The sequence below is a fragment of the Pinus tabuliformis genome, chromosome Q, assembly GCF_031772625.1.
Source record: "Pinus tabuliformis cultivar Carrire ecotype Pingquan chromosome Q, CPIR1, whole genome shotgun sequence".
In the NCBI taxonomy this organism is placed as follows: Eukaryota; Viridiplantae; Streptophyta; class Pinopsida; order Pinales; family Pinaceae; genus Pinus; species Pinus tabuliformis.
In genome coordinates, this window is record NC_142296.1 from 454652800 (window position 1) to 454678597 (window position 25798).

General features: G+C 39.2%; 1 protein-coding gene across 1 annotated transcript in view; it reads right to left on the reverse strand.

Moving 5' to 3' along the window:
* LOC149220161 (uncharacterized) overlaps positions 1–25798 on the reverse strand; it is a 126684-nt gene that overhangs the window by 35340 nt on the left and 65546 nt on the right. Inside the window, exons 6-7 of the mRNA XM_089384688.1 lie at positions 10752–10842; positions 10517–10624 (exon numbers count right to left, since the gene is read on the reverse strand). Of these exons, the coding sequence (XP_089240814.1) occupies positions 10517–10624; positions 10752–10842 (199 nt within the window). The remainder of the gene's footprint in view (positions 1–10516; positions 10625–10751; positions 10843–25798) is intronic.

Below are 25798 nucleotides of genomic sequence, written 5' to 3' on the forward strand. Positions count from 1 at the left end.
TAGCATGTCCATGACTTTAAGGACTAACATATGATCTAAGAAACCATGACACAAGGGCATTTAAGCCTTCAAAACTACTAGGGGATCAAACAGCCTAGGCCACACCAACCCTTTGTTAATTTTTCATCAGTTTGTTCTATGCTGCAACTATTACTTCAACAATATCCAATAGCATCCAATTTAACAGTTTCTCTTCTTCAATTATCCAATGACAGTAGATAGAACAATTAGAAAAATACACAATGCACAATGAAAGACAGCCAAGAGAACAATTAGAAAAATGCAACAATGAAAGACAGCCAAGAGACAAGACACAATAATTAGTCAATGACCAGGGAAAAACCCCACTAGGGGGAAAACCCTTGCCAATCTTCTTCTATTAGATTGTCTTCAAATGTTCAGGAGAGAGAGTACATCATCCAATATCCAATCAGTTATCCAAAAGCAGAGATGAAAGAGAGAGAGTCAACAACAGTCAACTCAAGTGCAGATCTGTCCCAGTCAACAGTGGCAGTCAATGCCCTAACCAGTCAATAGTTCACGGTCAAATCAGCCCTTCAGCAGCTCGGTCTAGGACAGTTAAATTCGGCCTTTAAAGTTGGTCAAAGATTAGTCAGAACAGTCCCAAAACAGATGTTCAAACTCGGTCAAATTTTGCTCTTTTGCCTACAATCATCCCTGCACTCAGCCTCGGTCAAAGTGCCCAAAACTTCTCGGTTTTGGTGCCAAAAGATGTGGCCTACAAAAATTGAAATTTTGGTGGATAGATCACAGTCAAATGATAGGTCAAAGTGCTTGGTCAACACTGGTCAACGCCCTGCAACTGCTCTGTAATTCCACCTGCAACAGCTCTATAATTTGGCCCAAAAGAACAATCCCTTGTCCTTCACAAGTGTGAGAAAATCCTTTCTTCTCTGACTTGTGCGAACCAATAAGAAGAGGAGAGATAAGATATGTGTGTGATGATGAAGTTCCAAATGAGGATGAAGGTCACTTGTATTTATATGAATCGATGAGGGTGAAAAGACATGTCGATTGGGCTTTATGAGCCTACATGCTGGTGTAGCCAACCTTGCCAATTTGCACATGAGTGGGCTCTAATTTAAAAACAGACTTCTCCTTGTCCGAATTGAGTGATCTTTAGGTCGATTTTGGTCCTCTCAACAAGAAGAATTTAATGCAATAATAATCTCCATCAAATGAGCTGTCCAAAATGGAATTTGACCCTAGTTACATAATTTACCACCCCTAACATGGCTACATTTTTTTGTGGTCTCCTCCAAACTACCTCGAGTTTGAAACTTTTGCCGCCTTATAGAACAAAACCCTTGAAATCCAATGACTCTAGCAAGACTTGACCATTTTCATGCTCCTTTGCTCACCTCAACTTATAAATTTATTGGTCAAATATTGTATTGTGGACATTGCTTCAATGGCATATTATGTATTTTGTTGCAGGTGCTACTCCATGGCAGATTATTGATGAAGAAATCTCCTATTTCCTTATCTAGTTGTGGTGTCCTCTAGCTTGGTGGTGTATTTCCTAGAGGTTTGTTAACATATGTCCCCTTTCATTATCCATCCATCATTTAGCCTAGGTACCACCCATTATATTATCACATTTCCATTTTACCTAGATAATTTTCATATCATAGTCATATTCCATTAATTACCCACTCATAGAGAATGCATGAGCTATTTCATCCATTTTCCATACAGTATTTACAAGTTAACTCTCATTTGGCATATTTCAATAAAACATCCTTTTCCATGTCTAAACATGCCGAAGTGGTTTGGGATATTTCAAACTTGTTGTGCATCAAGAACACAACTTGAGGTTAGCACTACCCTTTGCTACACATGTTGAGGCAATTAACATTAAAAAATATATATATTTCAAGAAAGTGGTTTCCCTCATATTAATTGATTGGGGTCACTTTAGCCTTGTTCATGCTCACATATGCGGCATTGATGAACAATTTAATTAACTTGGCAAATATGTTAAGGAGTTTGTTGAGCTTGCGCACCATGAGGGTTAGTTATGCATACACCCTCCCTTCATGCCCACTCCCACTTTATTAAATCATTTTTTATCTTGCATTTTTCTAAGCATGCTATTTTAGGTGCTACACTCCACTAGATGGTCAATTTCTAGGTTTGGATTGGCCTTGTTCACATCCTGTTTTAACTTTGATGAGGCTATTTGACTTGGTACTTGAGCACATTTACTATTTTGGGTCTTCACACATTTTGAGATATGCATGGAGCAATCATCACATGGATTTTGCTATTTTATTCTACGGATTGGATCTCTTACTATTTTGAGTGGTATGTCTTTTATGGAAAACTTCTTTCTATTTGGAGATATATCATTCTTGACATGGATTTGACTTCTCCTGGAGGGCACACTAATTGAGGCCCACTATTACTATTTTGGGAAAGGTGGTTACAACATCCTTACACCACTCCCTAGGGTGCACTTTTCTTGAGTATAATTATATTGATATTGTATGTATATCTCTCATAGGCATGCACCCTAGTAATTTGATTCTCTCGTGACAGGATTAAAATATTGTTTTGATGGCCAATTTCATACTTCACAAATTATTTTATACATTTGACTCATCATCCATGATCTTTGGGATATTATTATTCTATTTGTGGTAGTGGTTGACCCTAGAACTCTATAAATAAGAGGCTCCATTCACTCGAAACAATTGTTGTTGAGTGAGCAATAGTTATACTTTTCTATTTGGCGTATATATTGGGTTTCTAAATCAATGTCGTGTAAGGCTATTGTTTGAGCTTATTTTGGTGGCAAGCATTTCAAGCATGCAATGTTGATATGAGTAGCTTCAGAAGGTCTTCTACATTGGCTTGGTGTCTTAGCATGTGGAAGACATTATTTGCCTCTTCTAGTGATTTATGTCTTCTTTCCTAAGTCTAACTTAGGAAAAGTACAATAATTAAAGTCAATTAATTATTTGGACTATTGAGTTATTTTATAAGGATCAATAATTTTATTATTTGACTTAGAAATAATCTCAATCGTTGATCTCCAAGATGGTTCTAGAAGGGAGATTGAGGTTAGGGATTTGGACTCAATTAAGGTTATAAAGGAAGCCTAGTGAGGAGGTGAAGACACAACAAGACGAAGAGCACAAATTGTGTGATTGAATCATCATGAAGAGAGTGATTTTCTCTTAAGTGTCAGTGGCTCAGTGGACCAATGCACAGAGAAGAAGTGCGAGTGGGTTCGTGAAATCCAAGGAGGTCAACTAGAAGGATATTGTAGGGCCAAGTTTTCGAAGAGTGATTGTATTTATCTAAAGGAGGTCGAGTTGCTAGACTGCTAGATTTTCCCTGTGCACATTAGTGGCAGGGCGCAAATCAAGTTGTTGGAGAGCACAGATCGAGTTGCTGGAGGTCGAGTTCTTCAGGCCGATTTCATCTGGATGCAGATTTCCTTGAGGCCAATTTACCTGGGCCGAATTCATTTTGAGGGAGCCAAGTTGCAGGTTCCAGAGTTGTATTTTTCCTTGTATCTCTGTGGGTCGAAAAACCCAGATTTTCCATATAATGAAATGACAGAGAATTGATTATGGGTTAATTAATTTTGTGATGTGTGATTGATCTCTCTAGTTTATTTCCGCTACATAATTTAATTTTAGAAGTTAAAAATACCAATGATTTTATTTTTCGGTAAATCAACATTTTATTGGGTTAACAAATAAATTGTTGGCGATAAATTAATTTGCCATGAGAAAATAAATCTAGTTGGTACTAGAAATTTAACATGGTATCAGATCTATCTAGAAAACTCAGAGAGAGAGATCTTAGATCACGAGGGTTTGCAGTAACGAGTTGTTGTTTTTGCAACAGTCGAATTATTTCTTAAATTTTGCAGTTGGGTTTTGTGGCCACGGTTGATTCGTGGAGATGGCATCATTGTTTAGTTTGATAAATGAGGACAAGTTGGACGGGGCATCAAATTTCAACCCCTGGAAGGAGTGAATTACCTGGATTCTGAAGTCAAATGGTCTCTGGGATTTAGTGAGCAGACGTGCAGGTTCCTTCAGATCTGAATCTTGCAACTAAGCATGGGGCAAAGGATATGAAAGTGAGCTGCATAATTTTGTATGGTGTGAGGGATCATATAATCCCCCACATATCAAGGAAGGACACCGAAAGACAAATGCGGTTAGCTCTAACCAATCTTTATCAGAGTAAAAACAAGAATGGGAAAATGGTGTTGAAATAGAAGTTGAATAGTATTAAAATGAACAAATCTAAAACCATGACATATTATCTCACGAGAGTCCAGCAAGCTCGTGATGAGCTTGCAACTGTTGGGGAAATTGTGCATGATTTAGAGCTGGACAAAATTGCCCTAAAGGGGTGAGCAAAGTAGTGGACCAATTTAGTTGATGGCATTCGTGCTCGTCAACAGCCTCATAATTGGAGCCAGTTATGGGATGACTTCACCCAAAAGGAGATATGGGAAAATTCCTTGACTATAGGACAGCGAAAGGGCAATGAGGAGAAAGATGAAGTTTCTCTTGCCGCACAAGTGAAAAAGGGCAAAGCGAAGACCAAGCAAAACCAAGGTGGAGGAGCATCTTCACGAAACAAGAAGAAAAAGTGCATGAGCAAAGTTAAAAGATTTTATTGTCATAAGTTTCAGTATTTTGCCAGTCAGTGTCCTAACAAAAAGAAGGGCAAGGGCAAGACTGTTACAGCAGCTACTGCATAGATGGAGGAGATGGCAGAGAAGTTCAAGAAAAACTTCGCCCTAGTTTCTTGCCATTCTGTAACCGTCGCGAGAAGTGTCTAGTTCGTGGACAATGGAGCATCCTGTCATATGACAAGATCTCGAGAATGCTTCACTAGAATGACCAGGGGGTCCAAAGATGTAAATATGGAGCTTGGTGACAAGGCCAAGTATGCAGTCGAGGGCACTAGGAGTATTGAATTCCAGATGGACTTAATTGGCACCATGGAGGTAAACAAGTTGTTATATGTACCGGGATTGGATAAAAATCTCCTTTCAATTTCGGCCATGAAACACTGAGGACTGGAGGTCAACTTTACAAGAGGTGAAGTGGCTACTGGGCTGAAAGGCACCAATCTCAGCAAGAAGTGAGTGATAGGTGGAAGGGAGAGGTATCTCTATCTGTTGCGAGAGTAACCAATGAAGGCTCTCATCCATGAGAGTTATATCCAGAGCGACATTTGGCACAGGGGGATGGGGCACCTACACTACAGAGCTCTTCTGGTGATGCAGAGGATGGTTACTGGTTTTCCAAAGATTCGAGTGGAGAAGGATGCAGTGTTCAAAGGGTGTGCGCTTGGCAAGCAAGCCAAGGTTGTGTGTCCTCATAGTGAGGCCAAGTCAAAGGGCATGTTAGACTTGGTGCATTATGATATTTGTGGTCCTATGTTTGTGATGTCAATCATAGGATCCTTATATTTGGTGATGTTCATAGACAATTATTCCAGGAAAACATGGATCTACTTCCTAAAGACCAAGGATGAGGTCTTTGATTGGTTTCAAGAGTTCAAGGCTCTTGCAAAGAACCAAATAAGGAGGAAAATTAAGGTGTTAAGATCAGATAGTGGGGGCGAGTATACCACCAACAAGTTCTTGGATTTTTGCAGGAAAGCAAGAATCAAGAAGGAGCTCACAATCCCTTACAACCCTCAATCAATGGGGTTGCCGAGAGGAAAAATATAACCATCCTGGAGGCTGCGAGGGCAATGATCTATGATCAAGAGTTACCTAAGTTCTTATGGGCGGAGGGTTGTAATACAGTTGTGTATGTGCAAAACAGGAGTCCTCACAGGGTGTTGGAGGACGTGACTCCTTAGAAGTTGTTTAGAGGAGTGAAACCGGATGTGAGTCATTTGCGCATATTCGGTAGTCCAATTTATGTCGATGTGCCTACAAAGGAGAGGACTAAGTTAGAGCCCTTATCTAAGTGGGGCGTGTTTATGGGCTACAGTGAGGTCTCAATGACCTACAAAATCTACCATAGAAAGGTGATCTTGAGTCAGGATTTCAGATTTGATGAGGAAAAGACACTTAGCAGATCTCATGCAATGGAGTCGGCAGTGGTAGACGAGCGGAAGCAAGAAGCTCCTAAGGTTGACCAGGGACCAGCAGCACTAGGAGGGACATAGCCAGTAGATTCGAAGGATGAGATGGATATTCCTTCGAGCTCTACCAAGAGGAGGACAAGATGGGTCGAGCAAACATTGAGAGATGATGAGGAGCATGTCGAGGCTCCTATTAGCACTTTCAACCAGAGTAGATCACCAACCAGATATGCCAGTTATTTGGCATTGTCGAGCAATATTAGCGAGTTTGAGCCTTCCACTTTTGAGGAGGCTATAGGCGAGCAAGTTTGGAGAGATTCCATGATAGAGGAGTATAGCTCCATCATGAGCAACGATGTTTGGGATATAGTGTCGAGACCGGAAGGGAAGTCCGCAGTCACTTCTCAGTGGATCTACAAGATCAAACATGTCGCTAATGGCAGTATTGAGAAGTATAAAGCAAGGATCATGGCGAGATGGTTATCACAGTAGGGAGTGGACTATGAGGAGACATTCGCACCCATCGTCGGGTATGCATCTAGTAGAGAAGTTATGACCATTGCTTCAAAGATGGGGTGGAGGATACATTAGATGGATGTGAAGATTGCTTTCCCCAATGGACTGATTGAGGAGGAGGTGTATATTGAGCAGCCTCACGGTTTTGAGGTGCATGGGAGAGATTCCCATGTACGCAGGTTGAAGAAGGGCATTTATGGGCTAGAGCAAGCTCCAAGCTGATGGTATGCCAAGATTGATGAATATCTTCTTGGTTTGAGCTTCACCAAGAGTGAGGCAGATCCCAAATCGTACTTTGTACTCGTTGAGTGAACTGCTCATCTTGGTATTATATGTGTATGATCTCTTCTTGATAGGATCGAAGAAGCTCATAGAGATGTGCAAGGATATTCTTGCTTCAGAATTTGACATGAAGGACATCTGTTTGATGCATTACTTTTTGAGATTGGAGGTGTGGTAGCAACCACAAGAGATTTTCCTTTGACAAGGCAAGTATGCAATGGAGATCTTGAGGAGATTCAGGATGGAGTATTGCGGGCTTATGTCTACACCTGTGATCACTAACCTAGAGAAGTTGAGCGCTTCTAAGGGTGAACTAGTGGATCCCACACTATATAAGCAACTAATAGGTTCCTTGATGTATCTGGTCAACACTAAGCCATATATATGTTTTGTTGTGAACACACTCAGCCAGTTCATGGTGGAGCCGAGATAGGTTCATTTGGGTGGCAACAAAGCATGTGCTAAGATACATGTGTGGTACATTAGATTTTGGACTGAGGTATGTTAGAGCTAGTGGAGTGGAGTTGCAGGGGTACACAGATTCTGATTAGGCAAGTACTGTAGTGAACAGAAAGTCCACATCTAGATGTTGTTTCAGCTAGACACTCAGCTCAACAAAGGCAGAGTACATGGCAACGAGTATGGTGAGTTATGAGGCAGTCTAGCTTCGCAAGATGCTTACAAGGCTATTTGGTCTGCAAATGGGGCCAACAGTTTTCCACTGTGATAATTAGAGTTGCATTAAGCTCTCTGAGAATCCTATGGTTCGTGATCAATCCAAGCATATCCAGATCAGATATCACTTCATCAAAGACAAGGTCCAGAGTGGTGCTATGAGATTGCAATACATTTCTATAGAGGAGCGGGTGGTAAATGTTCTCACAAAGCCTTTAGTGAAGGGACAGTTTTTTAAGTACCGAGATAAGTTGGGGATAGTGGAGAATCCCTTCCTTGCTTGAAGGGAGTGTTGATGTGAGTAGCTTCGGCAGGTCTTCTACATTGGCTTGGTGTCTTAGCATGTGGAAGAGACATTATTTGCCTCTTCTAGTGATTTATGTCTTCTTTCCTAACTCTAACTTAGGAAAAGTACAATAATTAAAGTCAATTAATTATTGTAGACTACTGAGTTATTTTCTAAGAATAAATAATTTAATAATTTAAGTGACTTATCAATAATCTCAATCGTTGATCTTCAAGATGGTTCTAGAAAAGGGATTGAAGTTAGAGACTGGGACTCATTTTAGATTATAAAGGAGCCTAGCGAGGAGGTGAAGACACAGCAAGACGAAGAGCACAAGTTGTGTGAACGAATCGTCATGAAGACAAAGCAATCTTCTCTGAAATGTGAATGGCTCTAATGCTAATCCAAGGAGGTCGAATAGGAGGAAATCGCAGGGCCAAGTTGTCAGAGGAGGCTGAGTTGGAGATTTGGATTTTTCCCTATGCGCATTAGTGGCAGGGCACAGATCTAGTTGTTGGAGGGCGTAGATCAAGTTGTTGGACACCGAGTTCTTCAAGCCAATTTCATCCAAAGGCAGATTTCCTTATGGCTGATTTACCTAGGCCGAATTCATTCTGAGGGAGCCAAGTTGCAAGTTCCAGAGTTGTAGTTTTCCTTACATCTCTGTAGGTCGAAAAACCCAGATTTTCTAGATAATGAAATGACAGAGAATTGATTATGGGTTAATAACTTAATTAATTTTGCACTATTTGATTGATCTCGTTGGTTAGATACAAGTTAGCCAAGTAAAATAATCTTTGAAGGTGCATAGTTGGGTGTAGTTTCTTTTAATCCCCTTTTTCTATTTGTCTATTCACTTAATAAATTTAATTGCTGGTTGCTCATCAAGAGATACTGATTAAGCTAGAAATCCTTAGGGAAATGAACATTCGGTCGAATCTTTGACATTGTTAATTCATTTAGACATTTCCTTTTTTGCAATGTTCTCTAGTTCCACTTATTTGAATTATCTATGGCATGCTTTAGGGTAGCCTTTAAAATCCTTGTTCTAAGAATAGATTACAACCTCTTCAAAAATTTGAAAAACTCCATTAGCCCAAAGATAAGTAAGCACTAGCTATATCTCTCTCATCTATTTAATCATAAATCGTCAAACCTTTTAGTTTGCCGGAAATTACATATGTTTTTTTCTTTCACAATATTCAGTCTCTATTCATTGTGCATCTCAGAAATTTTATATTTTTCGGCCATGGTTTAATCTAGGAATTTGCATTTTTTATTTTAAACAGTAAAATCAAAGCTCACTGGAATTTATATTTTTAGAATTTTTTCTTGAGTTTAGTGCATTTCAACAATTAACATATTTCAGAAATTTGAATTTCCAGCTAGTTTGATAACCTAGGACCCCCAACTTAGATTGTGAACTAGCTTATAATCATACTTTTGTTTGTTGAAAAATGAAATTTAAATTTTATTGCATTTTCATCAATTCTATACATATTTTACATTCAAAAATTTAATTTCAGCATTTGCATTTTGCTTAAGAAGTTAACTCTTCGCAATTTAATTAGGAAAATCTAAATTTTACATGCTGTAAATTGCATTTATTTTCTGTTTTCATTTAATTGTTGTCTCCATAAACTAACTTATTGCAGAAAACCTAATTTCCAAAACTATCTAAGACCTGAAAATTGCATCTTAGGAGCAACTTTCAACCTCAGATATTAAGGAACGAATTCTGCAATTTCTATTTAAATTTTGCATCAAGAAATTTCTGCGTTTTGCATCATTTCTTATTGTTGTAAGTCATTTCTACAATCTATTTTTTGAGCATTCACTTCTCATTTACATCAATTTACTCACTCAATTCCTTAAATTCACTAAGACAACTCTAAAATTGAAATTTGAACTAAGTTTAATAAACCTCAATCAAGAAATCATAAAAGACTTGTAACCTGATTTGAAACATTCCCTTGCAACTCCACATAAAAAATACTTCAGAGAGATTCCAAAAGGAATACATTTGGTCCATTCATGATTCAACCTCCTAGATTCACATCCAACCAAAGATACCATCTCCTAGACATTCCTAGAGAACAAGAGTTACAAGATGTACAAAACCTAAAAATGTGCCTCCTCACCGGTTTATTTAATGTTATGGTAGATGAATCAGCTAAAACAACATGATAGATATTTCATCTGCCTCTTTCACCATTTCAGCTTTTATCACAACACCTTCCCAGGATCGCGAAAGAAAGTCACATGTTTCCATCTGACACTTCTCCAAATCACTGTAAAATTTTAGTGGTAAGGGAAATAAGTGAACCTGTCATTGATCTGGACTTTGGATCTACGTAACTTGGTATATAAATTCATTGTTATTCTCTTAGTTGATAATTTCATTTACTCTATAGCCTTAGACTAGATTTGAGATGTTATGTGCTCCCTTGCTTCATTATACATGTCATAACTTCCAGTCATTACTTGTTTTTGGTCACTCAATGAGGTTAATACATGGATAGACTGTAGAACTTCGCTGGCGGATTTATACTTCAACAATGAGTTCGGGCATATATCAATGGATAAGTTGTGGAAGTTCATACTGAGATTCAAGAATAAATATAAAAGACGCTACATGCCAGGATAATAAAAGCATAGTACCTTTCCTAATGCAATACGGGTGTATAATCGTTGCCGCTGGTATCTGTTTTGAAGCAGCATAGCAACCCCTTGCATTACAGCCCATGTCAAAAAGAGACGGACACCTTGCTGCAGTTCATACATTAGCAATATAATTTCACAAAATTAAGAACCTTGGGCTTATAACTATGCAGAGAAAAAAGCAATATCTTCATACCATATTCAATAACATGGATAAAACAACAACAATACAGACCTGCTTCTGGACACAGCTAGGTTGCCCTTTGATCTCCCATGTCAGACTTACAAGTGCCATAACCATAGCACAATAGTGATGGTAGATCCACCTGCAAAAACCACAACATATTGATACCCTAACTATTAGAATTAATCAAATCGAATCACAATCAACAGTTTCAGTTTACTAGATTTTACAAAGTCCTGACAAAAGGCAACTGATACTAGTACTGTGATAAAAAGTCTGAAAACTTGTAAATGCTCAACTACTCTTAACTTTCTCTGTTGAACATCGTCTGAGTAACTTTTAGCATGAAAAAGACTCTTCCTATTGACACATATGATCAGCTAAGCCAACAACATTATTTTAATTGGTCATTTCTCATAAAAACATTAGAAATGTTTTCAATCTTGTTTAGCAAGAAATAAGAAAACAGGCCTACTGATTTCAAACAAGTAGATCAGCATCACTCATGCTGTGGAAAAAATGCAATTATGAAGACATATGATACTATAAAAATAATGCACTGGAATCTGTTTAATATTAGTAATATCTCTGGCTTGTGGTTGTTATCTATGTGATGCCCATGATAGCAAGTAATCATACTATACTAGTGTTTCCTTAGAATGGGATTTTGTTCCACATTAATACTCTCATGTCTAGTTACAAGATCCAACTACAAAATTCATACAAAATATATTCTCCACGTAAGGACTGAGACATGCATTGTTCTGAGCAGAGAATAGCAAGGTTCAGAGCCAGGATGGATTGATAATATCCAAGCAGCACAAAAGGAAATAAAGAGATCAAGATAAGTACAGCATATATAATAAAGAAAACAACTTAAATTGAACAGGATCTTAATAAGGAGGTTTTTTTCACTTCTCATGCAAAATTTTAGGGATTCACAAGAAGATACATCCTTGGTAAATAGATTTTGGTGGTGGTGAATCCAAGAAACCTCTAATCTCGGAATCACACCTGGTAACTTTGGTGAGAAACAGCAGGAGATATCATGTATCATTAATTCATAAATAGTTTATGAGAGCACTTTAGAATGCTTGACAACACTATTGACTAATTCCAAAGCTAACAACTCATTTACCGATCCGGATTGGATCATTTACGGGCGCAACAATCACCTCAATTGGAGTCCATAATAAAAAATTATGCCACTTGGAAGTTGACCTTCCTATTTTGATCACTATAATTTGAGACGATGCCACATCAACCCCCATTATTCATGGAAAAGGAGCTAGCCCTGTGATATTCTGATGAAGAAGACTCTAGAAGAGTCCATATTGTAACTCTAGTTAAGAGATGATGGAGTCTAACTTCACCACTAGTAGGCTATCAGGTTGTGTTATAAGGCCACTAGGAGGAAAAGCGGTTCCATTCTTTTCGAGTACATATTGTTCCATAGACGAGCAAGGTAGCCGAGAGGGATAGGGAGAGAGCACACAGAGAAGATTTGTGCAATGTAGCAGCCCACGAGCCATAGGTCTTACTTCTTTGTACTTGCATCCATTTTCTATTCAGAGAAAGAGAGCAAAGCAGCCTAACCTTCCAATTGGATTTTCTTCCAAAAGGGTTTCCTAGGAGTGTCAATTATGGTTTGTGAGTTTTTCTTTCATTGCTCTCTATTTTTTGCATAATTATAATTTGAATGCATGCGCAATAACAGTAAATTACAGATCCAAAAATCTAAAGAGAAATAAACCCTAATAGTGTAGATTTCAGATTTTTAAGTACAATTTTATCAGATCTGTTGTGATGAATTGTCCAGTGGAATATCCATGACAATTCACATTGTATGAATCATTTACCTCACTTATCAACCTAAAGATCAGATTATGTCTTTAATCGTTCAGCGAGTAAAGTGTTTACAAGAGAGTTTGTCAAATTGTTTCCTACATCCTTCTAAGTTCTACCTACAAAGAGACTAAAAAATTGAGTTGAGTTTCATGCAAAGGCAAGAATACGAAACAAAAAAAATGAGAGATACTTGAAAGATATTATTCAATGATGTAATGTCATATTACATAGGTGAAAAGTGACGTATGCTATGCAAGTTACATAACACTCGAACCATAATTTCTTAACTAGTATGAATTTTGATGTGACTTAGATGAGGATATGACTCAATTATATTATCACTTCATCGTGCCATTAATAATAAAATGACATTTTAACCACTATTGCAAAAGTCCCAATAACATCGGCGACTTGCAAGTTTTTCGGAGCGCCAATTTTATCAGCAATTTTTTTAATTTGAAAAACTCTTGATTTTATCATAAAAGTCACGAATTTTCCTCAAGTTGATGGAAAAATTTACTGGTTGCTACCAGACCCGGTGCAGGTCAAATTAGCTTTTGATGTTTTTTTGGGTCATTTTTCATTCCCAACTATGCAATTTGAACTCCGAGAAGAAACAAAGGTTTTATAGGCAACGAGGAGTAAAAAAGCAATTTTTTTCAAGTATTGATCGATTTTTTTCCATTGTTCAAGGAGTTCTCTCCAACAACCACTGTTGCATGGAGGGTTGAGACCAAGAGGCCTATCATTGAAATGATCATCGATTAGTTAGAGGAGGAGGCACCAAAGGAGGTAGCAGCCGCAAGGGAGAGAGAGGTAGAGGAGGAGCAGCAGCAACATGAGGTGACACCACCTAGCATGGTCACCAGTAGAGGACATCAAGCTACCTCTTATTTCTTTTTCTAGAGGATGTCAGATTCCAATTCCAGCCTCTGGACCTTCTTCCTCTAGAGTAAAAGCCATTACCTTTTCCCATAAAAGGGGTAGAGGAACTCACTAGTTTATGTACTTAATCTGATTGTAGATGACTCGTGATGATGAAATACATTTATTATATTTTTTTTACTCTTAAGACTAAGTCAGCACTCAACATTTAGGACATGATCTACCATTGATATGTGATGTAGCACTCAAGTTCTTATATATATTAGTTCTATTTTCATATATTTATGTGATGTTGTGGATACCTTAAATGCTAAAAAAATTGAAAAAAAAAAATGAATATCTTTGTGTTTTCTTAATTTTGACTATGTTTTGCCAATTTTTCTAGATTTCTACATTTTTTCGTCAGAGTTGTTGCCACAAAATCTAGCAATTCTTGTGGAGAGGTACCCTACAAGGCAATCACTAGGCCAAGTAACAACAATAAGGTAGTAGCCAATTGTCACCACAGCTACTACCCCCTCCTCTTTATGGATTTTCATTAATGGGAGGAGTCCCTGTATATAGGCCACCTAAGAGATATTCTAGGTTTTTATAGGTACAAGGTGACACGAAGGCTTCAAAAGGAAGACTCGACTTAAGGACAAGGCTCAAGCGATGAAGAAGACACAGTGTGTTTCCCTTAGGCAAACCTAAAATAGGGCACACTAGACCTAGGATTTGAGTAATAGCAAGGAAAAGGGAATGTCCCAAGGTCAAAGTGTAAAGAAAAGGTTTCCAATAATGAGTATTTGCAAGGAAAAGGCACACAAAACCTTCAACAAGCCCTCAAGTTGAAGCTTTAACCAACCTAAGGTTTTATCCTAGGGAAAATTACTAGGGAAAGAGAAATTATGGATAAAAATGGGAAGAATGGCCACCAAGAAGACTGATTTTGAGGCAACCACTAGAACACTTAATGTTGAGATTTTCCAAGACCAAAAATTCCCCTCCCTAGCTAATTTGCACTAAGCCCTAATTAGATCACTTGGCCTTGAGAGGGATGAATTATAGAAAGAGAGTGAAATTTAATTTGAGGATAAAATATGACCTGATCACCAACAAGGCATGGCCAACACCTAGTACTAGGGTTGATGGAGTCTATGGATTCTTAAGAATGGCTAAAACTTGCAAAGGAGTAAGAATATTTTGATGCCCTACTCCTAGCAACAAAACCCTAACTATTACCTTTGTGAGGGACCAAAATTCACTAGGGAGAGCTAATATAAGATCACCAAGGGGATTTTCATTCACATATCATACAATGAGTAATGCATACGATAATGAGACCTAACATCCATAAAATTGATATTCAATAAACTAGGGCACAACAGAAAACCCCTGGATCATCAATTTATTCCATACATTAGACATAAGATCAGAAATTTTCAATAATAAAGCCCTTACAAGACAATGTGTGTACAATCTAATCATTGATCCAAGGCAACTTCTCCAAAGGCAAGAATATAAATCCAATACAAATAAATGCTCCATATATCACATCTCTAGAAAGGTACAAGAAGGTCAAAATTCTAGAAGATGTAAGAATTCAGTGACCCTGAATCCCTACTGCAACAACTGACTAAATTTCTCCTACTCGTTAATTTCTGAATCAAATTATTTACAGTGTTACATAGTAAACATCGAAATAAAATCTACTGCAACCTTCACAACATAAAATACTGCGAAAACCAAATACTGCACAGGAAAGAAATAAACGCACACACATACACAGTGATTTTTGGACAAATGTCCCCGGAAAAACCCAATACAGGAAAACCAGTGCAGCAGCTGAGGGCTTTATTATTAAGCAATAATTTTCTGAGTACAAATCATTGGATGCCCAAACTGTCTATCTAATACAAAGAATAAACTGGCAAAGAGGTAGTGAGAAAACATCTCACACTGTCACTGGAGGTCCGACACTGATCTGGGCTCTGGATGAGCTACCCTACGCTATCTCTGCGTAGTCTCTGCGTGGGCTCACGCAATCACTGCATCACCTCCTCCTTCTAACCTTCTGCCGATTGGAAACTCGACCCTCTGGCCCTCTGGACTCACACCCTAGCTTCTGGCACTAGATCTCGACTAGTCCTCAGCAAAATTGTGGACTCCCTCTGAAGCACTGCACTGCCTCTCTGGACCTCTCAATGCCTTCTCTGCCTTGCACTCACCAGGACTAGAAAAATCCCCTCTAGTCTACTATCCCTGCCCCTCACTGCAAGAAGATCACTCGATCTCTCTCTGGCAACTCAACACTGCTACTCTTGAGAATTCTATCTCTAGATCTCAATATCTCAGTGTGTTCTCCAAGTGCCCATCAAGCTCCTTCTTATAATCTCTCGTTGGAGCACCAACGGCCAAGATTAAAACATAATCAAAGGCTAAGATTAACTGGGAGTTGATCCTCGTCTTTATCTAGAAGATTCGCACCAGATTTAATTAATCACATTTCCTAAGTTTAGACTTAGGAATATATTAAAAATGATCAATTATTTTAATTAAACCATCTCTAGGTGTTATTTTCCCAAACTATTTCTAGGTTTTGGAGAATACATGTATTCTAGCCTCTCCACAAAGTTTTGTGGCTAGAACACATTCGACGCTACAAAAATCAACACAAGAGAGGTTGAATTGTCACCAGTGATGATGATGAATGAAATGATCCTCGTCTTTATCTAGAAGATTCGCACCAGATTTAATTAATCACATTTCCTAAGTTTAGACTTAGGAATACATTAAAAATGATCAATTATTTTAATTAAACCATCTCTAGGTGTTATTTTCCCAAACTATTTCTAGGTTTTGGAGAATACATGTATTCTAGCCTCTCCACAAAGTTTTGTGGCTAGAACACATTCGACGCTACAAAAATCAACACAAGAGAGGTTGAATTGTCACCAGTGATGATGATGAATGAAATGATCCTCTCCTCTATTTTTATGAGGATGAGTTCTAATTTTAGTCTAAAATCCCCTACTAAAAAGTAAAATTACAATGAAACCCTTCAGTTACAAGCCAACCCAACTAGCTTTGACATAAATGCTACTATAAGCCCACATGTGTGACTTGTGAGGCCTCTAAGGTTGACATCATCCATAAAAGAGGCTCCAAATGTTAAGCGTTGATGCTATAAGGTGCCAAGAGTGATTTAGTAGCATCTAAAAATCATCATTGGAGGGTTGGCCCTCAAATCTCCATCAATGGCTCTCTATGGTCCCCAAAATCCAACTAGGGTACCACAAAGTGGTCTCACGGGTTTCCAACAATGAAAAAGTTTCCAACTCTACTCCAATATTGAGGGCTTTCCACGTGCGACTAGCCCTCCCAAGTCTCTAAAGGTGAGACCATCCTTGTATGGACCCTGAATCAGTTGCCATCCATCATTTGATGCTAAGGCTGGCCTAAAGGCACGATGGGTCCAAGTGTATCATCCTGAAGAATCATCAAATGTAGTGCAAAGTGGTAGAATGTCCTGGGTGCAGGAGGTGCCAAGGGTCATATGTGATGTGCTACTACTGTGTGAAGACCCAAGGCTCTCAACGCTTCACTTGTGAGTGCCAAAATACTTCTCTAACGACTTGGGTACCTGTGGGTAAGGTGCCTAAAACATGGGTTGCTAAACCACATGACAATCACAACAATAAGTCTAGTGAAAGCAACCAGTCATCAAGGACAATAATCATTATTGCATCTAAGTGAACTGAACTTGAATGTAATGAGCTATTTAATACTTCAAATAGAGGTTCCCTTCCAAAATTAGGGCCTTGAGCTTGCAATGGTGTTTCCTCCCTAGGTAGGAGTGGCTAAAGGACAAGCCTATTAGGTCTTTCCCACCCCTAAGGGGGAGTAACATTTCCTCAATCTATCCTTCAATTGATAGGTGTTAGTGAAAAATAATGATGGTATGGAGGGGAGAAGACTTTATGGCTGAGTGTCATGGTCAAAGGGACCAACATGATGGGGATCCACATCCTAAGTGTATATATGTTGGGAGGGAGCAATCGTGGATGCAGGAGTTAGCAACTCGGCTTATGTTTTTCCACCCCTCTTGTGCGCCTTTTACTTCGATTTTTCTTTGAATTACTACTCAGAGCTCAAAGGGTTATAGCTTGCTTTAAATGATATTGCAGTTGTATTACCCCTTAAGGATGAGCCATTTCATTTCTCATCGAGGTTGGGACATGCAAGGGTTATGGCCATAATGAGTGGGGTAGAGCTCATGCTAGGCTTTTTCCCACGTGCTAATGTGTATGTCCCAGCCATCTTTTGCATTTTGATATTCTTTTATTTTATTTTGTGGCCATGATATGCTCTTTTCTTTTTCTTTAAGTTGTATCAACCTCCCAGGGAAAAATTCCTAGACCTACTGAGGTATGAGGATGTATGGGTATCAAATCTCGAAGAACAATGGCCTGTTGAACCCGAAGAATGGATGTGAGATAAGGGCTTGTAATGTATGATGGAAAGTGATAAGTATGGAAAAGGGATAGATATAACTACATTATCTCAATCAGGGTTTCCCAAGTAGTGCCCCTCCTATTCCCATTGGACCATTAGGGGAGGTCCCACTAGACTAGGATCGGAGATTGACCCCCCATTTAAGGTGAGATATCAAGACCACGGTCAAAACCCTTCATTCTTCCAGTTCACCCCATAATCCATATCAAATGCCCAACTACAAACATGCATAAGCACTTGATTGCAAAATGAATAAAGTACCTTTTGATCGGAAGTCCGCCTTTGTTCATGTGCTCTTGCTGAATGGGTGAGAAGCATATGGCTGATGTAAGTGGAGGAGATAAAATGGCACATCAACAGCTAGTGGTGGTTGACATGGGTTGCATGGCTAGTCGGCTAGATGTGAAGAATAAGAGAAAAGTTTTCTCCTATAGGGTTATACCCATTTTGGTGGGTAACATCTGGCTCCAACTCAGGGACATGAGCTCACCGTAGATCACATGATCCATACGCTCGAACAGGAGTTCATGCGAACTCCAACAATCCCTAGGCTTGCAAACCTATAACCTGCACATTGCAATAAACTTGTTTGGGAGCATGTGCACCGGGCATAAGATATCGCCCATGTTTTATATGAAGGTATAAATTCGTATAGAATAATTTAATCTATATGAAACATGATACAAATGATATTAGAATGCTCACACAAGATGCAATGCAACTATACTACTATGCATGATATGTGAATGTCAGATTCCATCAAAGAAGGTGAGGCATCTCCCTTTCACTGGAGAAGGCAAAAGTTCACCAACAAGCTTAGCAATATAGAAGTAACCTACATCTGCTTTCCCATGGATCTTGATAGGAATAAGGTCTTTATCAACCAAAACGAGATCACCTACTCGGTAGTCCCTCTTTGGTTTTTGGACCCATTGCTTCTTGGGAAAGGTCGGCATTGAATTTGGTTTCTTGATATGGTAGACCTCTTGAGAAGCAGGGGGCTTGAGAGATTTTAAAGGCCAACTAGGAGGGCTTTGATTCACTATCTTCGGGTGTAATCTTGGTCTCATGGATATTATGGGCAAGGGATTGGAAGGGTTCAATATCTTCCGCATGATTAGGCAATTAGGGTTCCCTATAAAGGACAAATGAACTCCCATTAGGCTCGGGAATGGTGGCACATGATAGATCCATTTGCAATTGTCCACTAATTGAAGCACACCATTTCCTTGATAACAACATTCCCCATGCATTGACACATCAATGACAACAATATCCATTAATACAGAAATATCTTTGTTGGTTGCCAGAGATACCTTAAGATCTTTAATAAGACCATGGGCAAGGATGCACCTAGAATCAAAACCACACACATTCTTATATGGCCTAGTGATGTCCATTTCTAATTGGTGCATAACTTTCAATGGTATGACATTGGTGGAAGCCCCTGAATCAAGCATGCAATTGTGAAGTATAAGATTATTAATCACTAGGGACAATAGGAATGGCTCGTGACCCCCAATTTCCTTGTCAAAGTGCATATTTTGTAATATAACAAGGGGATCATCAAGTTCATCTTCAAAACCTAAAGCCTTCTTGATTTGCCTCCTTTAGGGAGGAAGATTAGTCATCTCTTTAAGGGGGACTTGCACATTAACCTTAGTCAAAACATTTCCCATATCGACATCTAATTCAATCTTTGTCATTCTTGGGTTTTGACTTTGGTTTACCTTAAGGTTTCCCTCGGGGATTCTCCTTCCCTTGAGATGGATTTCCAAAACTAGAGCTTGCTTGAGCTTGGTCATTATTCCTTCTAGAGTATTCAAGACATTTAAATCTCCCACTATTTTCAACAACCAGCACAGGTTCAAGTTGCTTAGCATCAATTTGGGCTTTGCTAGGCTCTGGGTGGAAGTAATCATCCCCAAGAAAGATATTGAAAGGATGACTCTCATTTACTACAGACAAAAGCTCAGGATTTTCCTCCTCTTCTTCTTGCTCAAGGACCATCCTCTTCATGATCCTCAAAAGATTGATACCAAGGTGACCCTCCTTGTCCAACCAAGTTGGTTGGGGCAAGAGTGTTTGGAACACCCTGTTGCATGGCATGGTCCCCCTCGATGGTCTTTCTAGCGATGGATTTGTCCTCATTAAATTGGTTCTTAGGAGGAAAACCAGGCATAGACCCTTGTCCCCATTTTATCACAGCCATTCTATTCATGAGAGTCTTTTGATCCTGCATGATTTTAGTGGTGAACTTTTCAAACTTTTAAGCAAAGGCTTGCATTGCAGCACCACCTTGAGAACTCGACTTTACCTTTGGCTCAATCTTGACTCTAAGGTAGTTGAACATATTAATTCCTACAACATTCAAATTTTGCTCAACCTCAGCAGCAATCTTCTTTGCCTAAGCCAAGTTGTTAGGGTTCTTATCTTTGAGAGCATAAGTCAAATGCCCATGAAAAGCCTTGATATATCTATCAAATACGACAACATCAAAGGGTCTACATCTATCGAAGACTTCCCTAAGGAGGTTATCAAACGTTTGAGTGAATTCCTTTGTGGCTTCCTTATCAATTTTAGTTGCAGCCAAGAATCTATCAATGCATAGACCTCCATCTAATTTTGTAGCCTACCTATTCTTGAATGCCTCATGGAATGTATCCCAATCAATGATGCTTACTTGGGGCAAACTAAGATACCAGTCTCTAGCATTTCCATCAAGTGAGAGGTAAAAAAGCATCATGACAACATCTTCTTGTGTTATAAACCTAACACTCACTGTGCAATAGAAGTTATGAATATGTTTTTCAGCTATGGTGACATCAGTGTCATTGAATTTGGGGATCCACTCTTGATAAGGGTGAGAAGCATCAGGATGTCCACTTAAAGCAGCAATGATCCAAGGCCTATCCATGGGTATGGTAGGGGGAGTATTACTGGGAAAGAGTTCCTAACCACAGGGGTAGTTGGATCGATAGGGTAAGCGCTGGGATTAGTAGTCTTCTCAAAGATTTTTCTCTTTCTTGGAGCTATGGTCTTGCCTAAACAACTACTAGGGGATTGGGTATGGTCTGAATTTGGGGATCCACTCTTGATAAGGGTGAGAAGCATCAGGATGTCCACTTAAATCCAAAGGCCTTGAAGAAGTAATGATCCAAGGCCTATCAATGGGTATGGTAGGGGGAGTATTACTGGGAAAGAGTTCCTAACCACAGGGGTAGTCGGATCGATAGGGTAAGTGTTGGGATTAGTAGTCTTCTCAGAGATTTTTCTCTTTCTTGGAGCTATGGTCTTGCCTAAACAACTACTAGGTGATTGGGTATGGTTTGAAGTAGGAGTCGCCAGAAGAGGATCTATCTTGTCGTTTGAGATTTTCCTCTTCGAAGGAATGAAGCTAAAGCTTCAAATTACAAGGCAGTAGACTTGCTTCCTCCCCGGCAACAGTGCCAAAATTGTTGTGGTAAAATCTGGTAGGCCTTGTGGAGGGGTACCCTACAAGGCAATCACTAGACCAAGTGACAACAATAAGGTAGTAGCCCATTGTCACCACAACTACTACCCCCTACTCTTTATGGATTTTCACCAATGGGAGGAGTCCTGGTATATAGGTCACCTAAGAGATATTCTAGGTTTATAGTTATAAGGTGACACAAAGGCTTCAAAAGGAAGTCTCAACTTAAGGACAAGGCTCAAGCGATGAAGAAGAGGCAATGTGCTTCCCTCAGACAAGCCCAAAATAGGGCAAATTGGACCTAGGGTTTGAGTAATAACATGGAAAAGGGAATGTCTCCAGGTCAAGGTGTAAAGAAAAGGTTTCCAATAATGAGTATCGACAAGGCAAAGGCACATGAAACCTTCAACAAGCCCTCAAGTTGAAGCTTTAACCAAACTAGGGTTTTATCCTAGGGCAAATAACTAGGGCAAGAGAAATTATGGATGAAAATGGAAAGAATGGCCACCAAGAGGAATGATTTTGAGGCAACCACTACAACCCTTGATGTTGAGACTTTCCAAGACCAAAAAATCCCCTCCACAAGGCCTGCTAGATTTTGCGGCAACAAGACCCTTTTCGATTTATTCCCAATGTCGACTTTTTCAACATTGATTATGACACACACAGTACATTCATAAAGCTAAAAAATCCTAAATATGATAGTTATGATATTTACTCTAACACCCTTCTGTAATGGTCACATTAAATATTGTTGCTTACCCCATAGTAGAACAACTTATTTAGACCAATTGTTCTACAAAATGTATCTACAACCCAATTCTATTAACTATCACAATCAGCAACAAAAATGAATTGCATGACATGAAACTAGCATAGTTGATCTAGAATGAGTCAAGTCACTAGCCATCTTATTTGACCATTGTTTCACCAGACTCTAAAAGTCAATGTTGCATGAAGAATTCAACCTCTTAACATATGGGTGCAGATATTGGTTTTCCCATTGAAATCGACTCTTCCACACCTTGGTAGAACAACTAATTAATGTTCTTGTTAAGTGTCATTGTAGAAGCACCATTCTGCTTCACTACAGAAGCAAATTTACCCTCTCTAAGCATTTTATTCTTTTTATTTTTTTCATCGACAACAACAGATAAAGAAAAATAGGCATGTTGTTTACATTTTCTCTATTATCTTTTTCTCGGTGATTCTTGTCCGAGTTGAAGGAGTTTCTCCCACAAGCTTAAAATATATAGCTCGAAAAAAACATATGACTCTTGTTTCAGAGAATATACCCACATGTTCTTACGAAAGTAATCAACTATCAATAGGAAGTCTCTAACACAAAAAATGGATATCATCCTCATTGGACCACATATATCCACATGCACCAATTCAATAACTATATTCACCTCCCAAGCTTTCCCTTCTTCAAATGCCAATCAATATTTTTTTCCTACAAGGCAAGCTTCACATACGTCCCCTTCTGCTCTTAAATCTCTAATAAGCCAAACACTAATTTTCCTTCTGTCAATAAGGAAAGAGATTGATATTTCAAATGACTATACCATTGATGCCATAGTGTGTTCCTTCAATTGTTGTCCACTAATTGTGCAATTTTTCCTTCTCATCATCAACAAGCCCATATAAACCATACTCCTTTACTTCAGTTGCAAGCTTCTAATTGTTCCTTTTGTTGTTTACAAAGCATCGTACCCCGCCCCCCCCCCCACTTGATAGTGGCATCCAAGTGTGGACTAAGTAGCATGGTATTGCTACTGAGGTTTGGGGAGTCTGTACCTAGCATTTCCCCAATCTTGGGTGTTGAAAAGGAGTGACTGAAGGTCTTCTTGACTTGTGCTTTAGTTAAGAAAGACCAAGATTTGTTCTTCTTTAGCATGCACGAGTTCCTATAAATTAGGACAAGTCATGGAGCAGCTATCTCATGCGTGGAGTTGGAATATTAGTTCCACAGACTTCTAACAAGCAGTTCATAATTAGAAGAGGACGAGTTTGTGAAGCTTCAATCTTGATTGAGGCTAGGACAAGTACAACAAGCAAGTTCCACTTAGTTAACCTTGTCAATCACAACTTGTGTTCCAAATTTGGATTTGTCAGTTATAGCATGATCAAACTGCTTATAAGAAGGATGAAGGCACACTTGTACAATCAATTGTTGAGCATGAGTTTTGTGTGTGAGCTAGCAGAGCTAGGAAGAGCGTGAAGGAGAGGCTTATACACAGTTTTTTAGCAGACAAAATTCGAGCTGCTACGTGTTATGAATTAGGAGAAATTCCTAGGAAATAGGAGCCTCTTGTGCGCTAGGAAATAGGAGGAAATTTCCAGGACCAGCGCAAGGATTTAAGAACTAAGGACAAGGTTCGTGCCAGCAAGTTTCGAGATGAATAATAGCAAGGAGAACGAGCTTGTTCTTTAGAGAAACAATTTGCCTTGTAATAATTATATTTTCTCAAACTTTCTCAATAAAATTCTTGCAGCTAGCAAAGGGTTTTCCCAGTTGGGTTCCCTAGAAAATATTGTGTTCTTTGCTATCCTGTGACTATGTTTAATTTTGTTCTATTCCATTGAAAATTGGTAGAGAAATTATGTGTCATGGTGCCACAAATTAGTTGCAGTTTGTTCATTGAAGCAATAGCAAACTTTCAAGGAAATTCTACATGGTATCAGAGCACAAATCAGAATAAAGACCAGCACAGAGATCAGTTTGTGACCAGCGCTAAACAATTAGGAAGGACAATGCTAGATTGAAGAGAGTTCTCTGAGCAAGAAGGATGGCCTCCTAAGGACTGAAAGTTGACCATTGTGGAGCCTCTAACTTTATCTCTTGGAAAGGGAGGATCACGATAGTGTTAGAAGATAATGGGGTGGGAGACTTTATCAAGTAGGCGATAGCACCACCTCAAAATCCCCAACAATTGGCCCAGCATAATAACAATGATATCAAGGAAAGGAGGATTATTCTAGAAGGGGTCAAAATCATATAGTTCCTCGTATCCATGAGAAGAAGACATCGTTTGAGATGTTCAAAATTGTTTTAGATTTATATCAGAGTACCAATGATGCTGGGAGGATTGCTCTTAAGGAGAAGCTAAGGAGCATTTGTATGAAACAAGGAGAGCCCATTATCTCATATCTCACAAACTTCACTCAGGTTTGAGATGAGCTAAGAGGTGTGGGTGGCACTGTACCTGAGCAGGACCTTGTGATTTTTGCTTTACTAGGACATCACAAGTCTTGGTATGGGTTCCAGGATGTTGTCAATGGCAAAGAGAACTTTCCCAGTTGGGAAAGATTATGGACTAATTGTGTGCAGGAAGAAATCCGGAGAGGAACCCAAGATGGTAGATCAAAAAAGTCCGAAGACAAGGAAAATTTTGCTCATGCATGCAAGGCTAAGGGAAAGAAAGGCAAAGGGAAGGCCAAGTCTAGTCAAAAGGGCGAAAAGAAGATGAAGGATCTAAGTAAGATCAAGTGCTCCCATTGCCATGAGTTTGGGCACTATGCTACTAAGTGTCCAAAACGAAAGAAGGGATCCAGTAAGGATCATGTTGCTGCATCAGCTAAGGTAGATGAGTTTGCTTCTCAATTCGAGAAAGATTTTTCATTGATAGCTTGCATGGCAAGCTCAGTAGGGAGAAGCACACGGTATGTTGATTTGAAGCCTCCTTCCACATGATCGGGAATAGGGAGTACTTTAGCCAGCTAGAGGAGAAGGACATGCAAGTTCATATCGAGCTTGGAGATAATGGCAAGTATGCGACCAAGGGAGTTGGTACTGTCAGCTTTGAGAGGGAGTCTGGGAACTCTCTCCATCTCAGAGATGTTCTCTATGTTCCAGGGCTAAAGAAGAACCTAGTTTCAGTAGCAACCCTTGAGGACAAGGGATATGATGTCATCTTCAACAGAGGTAAGGCATACCTCAAGCACTTAGCTTCTGGATCAATGAAGCAGATAGGTGTGAGGATGAAGAACCTTTACAGGTTGCAAGTGGAGACTTGTGCAACCTTAAGCAACAAGGCAAATGGTGAGCAGAGTAAAGATGTTGGAGAACTTTGGCACATGTGCATGGGACACTTGCATCATGGGGCGCTGAAGATTCTTCAGCAGATATCCACAGGATTACCAACATGCAACTTTGACAAGAATGGAGTGTGCAAGGGATGCACGCTTGGCAAGTATGCCAAGACTTCTTTTCAAGGCTGGGACAGCAAAGCCAAAGGTATTTTGGAGCTGGTGCATTCAGATGTGTGTGGACCCTTCTCTTCTTTGTCTCTTATGGGACACTGGTATTATGTTACTTTCATTGAAGATTATTCTTGGAAAACTTGAATATATTTTGTGAAGAAGAAGGATGAAGTCTTAACCAAGTTCATGGAGTTTAAGGCCTTAGTAG